This window comes from Lasioglossum baleicum, unplaced genomic scaffold (assembly GCF_051020765.1).
Source record: "Lasioglossum baleicum unplaced genomic scaffold, iyLasBale1 scaffold1750, whole genome shotgun sequence".
Lineage (NCBI taxonomy): Eukaryota > Metazoa > Arthropoda > Insecta > Hymenoptera > Halictidae > Lasioglossum > Lasioglossum baleicum.
Window position 1 is genome coordinate 26,498 of NW_027470809.1, and position 6,000 is coordinate 32,497.

The following is a 6,000-nucleotide window of genomic DNA, read 5'->3' on the forward strand; positions in this document are numbered from 1 at the left end:
TCGAGAAATGTTGCTCTCGCAAAGACTTTCTTAATTAATATTTAAAAAAAATCTGAACCGAGGTTCTGAATTGATTAAAATAAGAAATATTGTGTCTAAACTGACAAAGTACAATTTATCATTCGAGAATCTTTGCTTTGTTCATATTACTGTGAAATATTTATAAGCAGAAATAAAATTTATTTTAATTTGGATTATTTGTTTCCTTACTCAGATTCGATATTTTATTAGTGCAACTCGAATTTAGAATTTAATCAGGTTTCTATAAGTCGAAGGTACATGTGTCGAACTTTTATCGACGTTGCTCCTACGATTTGAAGTTTATAGCTCTGTATCGCAAGTTGTTAGAAGCCAATCATTCGAAACTGTCTTCTTTCTGTCGAGTGGCAAGATCGTCTCAATTGCTATAAGACGGAAAATATGAGAAAACGCTTACCGTACCTTCTTTGCTCTTCAACTACGTATATCGTTAGTAAAAGCAGGCCAGAATAACAATAGATGCTCTATAGATATTTGCAAAAATTAATTTTTCATGTCACAAATTTGAATTCTCGTAATTTTTAATATTTTATTACACGTGTTATTTTTCAATATATTCTATAATGCTACGTGTATCACCTTTTAATAATTAATTACAACTTTATATTCCTTTACAAGAATTATTTTACGTTATTGCCATGTAAATGGATGTAACGCGAAATAAGAAATGAATTTATCTTCTTCAAATTTTTTTACTTAGACTATTTTCGCAATTATCGACACATATAAAATAATCGTCGACGAAAATTAATAAATTTAATTATCTGATCTAGGGATCACGTTAATTGCTCGTGTGTTTAATATTCATAGATCGAATTTGTATCCATTTTGTATTATGTATAGACCTTTGTCTTAACACGCGTTCAAAGTTCAAATCATTTAGTAAAAGGATGAACTGATATCAATAAATAACGTATCAATACATAAACACAAAGCAAGAATTACAAAGCACGAATTAAATTAATTACGGATACTAGATTCTATGGATTGTCTGTATGTTTGCAATAGTATATAGCATAGTCATAGCACAATGATACTAAATATTTCCAAAATTTTTAACTGATTAACACAATAAAAGTCATCGTGATTAGACCGTCCAACGAGTAAAAAGAAATTACAAACTGAAATAAATAATTCTCGTTTAGAAATTGAATTTTCGTTTCTTTAAGTCTTTACGAGTAGAAAATTATTAAGCTTCGTGCAAAATTCCTGTACGTTGGTTGTTCGTTTGCAAAACCGTTTTTACTCGGTTTCTACTTCGAGTTAAGACCTCGATAATTCAAAACCTCTGTAACTCGAGGATATCAGCCCTTCCCTTGAAGGGAAAGTTTTCAAGGGAAGGTTCAAATTACTAAGGTTCGACTGTACTAAGGCTGAATTTCGAGCGAATGAGCTAAACTACCGATTAAATTAAGACACCTGATTAAATCTGTACCGAAGTGTACTGAACTCGAATGATTTGATCTGAACCAAGTTTCCGAACAAATGTGTTTGAGAATCTCCGCTCGAGAATTTCTCAAGGTTCCTTAAAATTGGTTAATTGTCCTGAAAACTTCGCAAGAATCTTCTCGTATCTCTTTTAAAGTGCCTCTTCTTTCGAAACTCGAATGAAGCGTTTGTACTAATTTTTGGGATAGTTCCGATTGCTGTTTCGAGTAATTTCCTCCGAACCGTGATTTTATTCGTTGCAAAAGACCTAACACGATAGTAAATATCGACAACGATAGCTATCGTTAATTCTGTCTGAACCTTTAATACTTTCGATACTGGGACTGTGCACGATCAAAAATATTGGCAATAAAAGACGCTAAAAGCGAAGAGGACTAAACGCTTATAGAAATCGCATACCACTATCGATTGATTTATTAAAAGAAAAAAGAAAATATCCAACGTATATCGTAGGTATCGATTTTAGATATTTAACTTCAACTGCAGATGGTCAATACTATTGTCAATATTGGTGCCAGTATTGACACTGGAATCACGAAATATCAAAATTTCGTCAATATTGGCATTCCTTCGATATGAAAAAGTATTGGCAATATTATCGATGAACCTCTTAAAATTTTTTCAAATGATAGGCTCTTACAAAAATTCTACCTAATTCTTATATCCTATATATATATTCCGCGAATCGTTAGTTAATTTATAATTTTATATGATAATTAAAGTCGATCTTTAAAAGCTTATTGAATAGCGACTGAGAATCGCGTCTCATAGAATTAATAAAATTTTCTGAAATGGCAATTTGCATTATTTTTCATTTTAAATGATTTTAAGAGCACCATCGATAATACTGTCAATACTTTTTCATATCGAAGGAATACCAATTCGTCGATTGGGTTAAAAAATATACAATTTCCATGTTTGTCAGGAACAAATGAATAAACAAATTTTACGTGTTCAGAGAAATTAAACGATTCAACTAACTTCTAAATAGACGATGCATTCGTGTTTAGAATTTTAAACCGTAATATCTCGAAAATCGAAACACGTGACATGAAATATTTTTTCTTACAACCACAGGTACTAAAATTAAAATATGTTTAATAAGGAAAGGATGACCATAGTCCTCGATTATAAATTAATGATCCTGATCCCGCGCGAGCTTGCGTAATTGAACAGTGTAATTTGGATTAGGATACGTTTATCAATTGCTATAATGGCTCTAAATTTGGAAGTCTAACACGGTATTTGCGATTACCGAAATTCAGAGATCCTTAATTTATGTTCCAGCTACATACACTGTCCTTTTTGTCAATTCCCAGATGTCTCGGGTAACGTAGCGTGACATAAAACAGGTTGCCGGTAAACACTAATGGTATTACATAAACTTGTAATTTTAACGAAGTTCCAGCATTATTAAAAAGTTATGACATTTCGAAATACAAAAGGTAATAAACTCCTATGATCGTACTTATCGAGTTACTCGGAAAGTTCGTTAACATTTTTAAAAGTCGATATTAAACTGCAAACGATATTTAACCTTTCCACTCCGTTGGAAGACTGATACGAAAAATTAGTAATTCGTTTGATGAAATGAAACAAAATGAAAATAATCTTTGTAGCATAAATAAATTAATTCGCGACTACCAATTTTATATTAATAGTAACAGTGAATATTTTGTACTGTAATATTAATAATTATATCAATTGCAATTTCTTAGTATCTTTTATTTTTATCTTTTTGTGATATCAAATCCACCTACTTTCGTATTTCGAATTTTTTATATAGATTTTTAATAAAATTCTAAGCAGCCACGTTTGCGTAATATCTTTTCCTATTTGTATTCATAAAATATATTGACACACTTTTACCAAAGAAATCCGGAATATTTTATACGTAAAACCGATTAATTATGTTATAAATTACGACTCACTTTAATATAGTCACGTATAACGAATTTTCAAATTCGATTATTTAGAAAATGAAGATTGAAATGGAAATAATTTTATTTCACACTTTCTACTTGTTTTTTCTCCTTTACTTTAGCTTACGATATATGTACCCAGTATATCTTTTATAACTCTAAGTGTTTTAAATGTTTCATCACAATTTTTATTAGCAGTCATTTTAATTACTAAAGTAGAGTAGCCTAGCAGTATATTATAAATATCAAGTGGAATTATAATAGCAATTATGTCGAGGATGTATGTTTATTAATACCATAGGTATTATTCGTAGTATAACGCATAACAATATTTTTCTAAAATTAGAAACGTATACTTGTCTCTATTTAATATAACTCATAGCAATATTTTTCCAAAAATTAGAAACGTATACTTGTCTCTACTTAGTATAACTCATAACAATATCTTTCCAAAAATTAGAAACGTATACTTGTCTCTATTTAGTATAACTCATGACAATATCTTTCCAAAAATTAGAAACGTATACTTGTCTCTATTTAGTATAACTCATAGCAATATTTTTCCAAAAATTAGAAACGTATACTTGTCTCTATTTAAGGTAAAGGTACCAGTAGTTGACCAGTTAAGAAAAATTTTCCACGGAAACAATGGTGACCGCTTACTCTGTCAATAAATAGCGAGAGTCTATGCCTGTAGACGTTCTTTAAACCTTCTAGATTATGTACCAAGACCTCTTTTTAAAAAACAGTTAAGTCATACAAATTTGATAAATTTGTTTACGAATTCGGCAAAAGCTTCAGTAGTTGACCACTCTTGAAAACAAGAAAACTAGTAATTGACCACCTCTGTTCGTTAGTAGTTGACCACTTATATTCGAAGCAAAATTAAAGTACTAATGCTGGGAATCGGTTTATTGTCGTTTAGTATTAACAATTACCAGTACAAATAATAAATAAATAATAAAAGCAGAAATAAAACAAATCAATTCCATACGAAATTCAATTCAGGAACAGAGTAGACGTTTCGAGTTTTGCTTGATTTCATGGGCTCATTAATATGACAAAGTACAGCCTTCCACTCGTAGTTCAGCACATCAGGCTTCTCTGGCCACTTCCATAATCGTCCGAACATTTCCATGGATGAAATAGTTGCTTTAGTTTTAGATGCACGAAGAATTTTTCCAGGGAAATATTTTCCTTCATATAAAAATATCACATATTCGTTCACAACTTTCTGAACGGGCAGCCAAGCAGGCCATTCAGTTTTGTTCAACAGTTCGTTTCCTTCGTCGACCTCTTCATTCCCTTCGCTTTCTACAACGAAATCTGACATTTCGTAACTGGAGTTCGAACTATCAGAAGAATATTGTACGACTTTTTTTGACAGGAGGCATGTCTTGGCTTATAATGTAATAATTTCTGAAATAAATGAGCAAATGCATTTTAATATTACGCCGGTGTTTCTGGTGTCACACATATGACTATCTTAAAACATTGAGCACTGGTCAATAATTGATCGCGGATGCAGTTAATAGTTGACCATGTGGTCAACGACTAGAATCCTGCATGCTACAACATGTAGACTTATATTTCGTATTTCTAACAGAATGAGATGTAAAATGGATACATTATACATCGTAATTAAATTTACGTGAGTAATGTCAGTAATTGACCATGTCTGTCAACTTCTGAAAATTGTAGAATAACAATATCCAGAATTTGACCACTAAAAAACTATAACTTTTGGAGGTTAAAATAATAAAAACGATGTATTTATTAGTTACAAAATACTGTGAGCATTTAATCCGTAAATAATTTTTTTCGAAAATGTGCACAACGTATGAACTTTTTTTACTTGAATCGTACAATTATTCTTAACAGAAACGTTAAGGAAATAGAAATATAACGGCATATTACTTACCTTATTGCATTCAGACGATCGTTGTTACTAAGCACACTTCACTTCACATACAATTGTTTGTTAATTGAACCGACATATGCTGTGGCATCTGAAGTTTACTTTCATCGAAAGCACAAAACTTATAGAAACCTTATTTTTTTATGTTTTCCAAAAAATGGTCAACTACTGGTACATGGTCAACTACTGGTACTTTTACCTTAGTATAACTCAACAATATTTTTCCAAAAATTAGAAACGTATACTCGTCTCTATTTAGTATAACTCATAGCAATATTTTTCCAAAAATTAGAAACGTATACTTGTCTCTATTTAGTATAACTCATAACAATATCTTTCCAAAAATTAGAAACATATATTTATCTCTACTTTCAATCTCTGACAATAATAGTTTCCACGTAACAAGTATAGTAATAAATATCACCTAAACCCTGCAATATTCTTATTAGATTTTAGCAATAAAAAAAAATCGCACACTTTTGCACGAACTCCCATCACATCCACTTAACGAATAATAAAAACTTGAGAAACGAGAAAGATAAAAGGAAAATGGCAGAGTTTTGTGATGTGTATTGGCTGTTCCCTCTCCCCCCGTAGAAAGGAAAACCGATCGAATTTTCGCAGAGTATGTTAAACCGACGAGCATTGTCGGATGTGGTGGAGGCTCCAGGT

General features: G+C 31.1%; 1 protein-coding gene across 1 annotated transcript in view; it reads left to right on the forward strand.

Annotated features, from left to right (window-relative positions):
• Positions 1-5,985, forward strand: part of LOC143220937 (GTPase-activating Rap/Ran-GAP domain-like protein 3) — a gene marked incomplete at its 3' end in the record, with an annotated part of 28,801 nt that extends 22,816 nt beyond the window's left edge. Inside the window, exon 9 of the mRNA XM_076446499.1 lies at positions 5,953-5,985. Within this exon, the coding sequence (XP_076302614.1) occupies positions 5,953-5,985 (33 nt within the window). The remainder of the gene's footprint in view (positions 1-5,952) is intronic.
• Between the last annotated feature and the right edge of the window lie 15 nt (positions 5,986-6,000).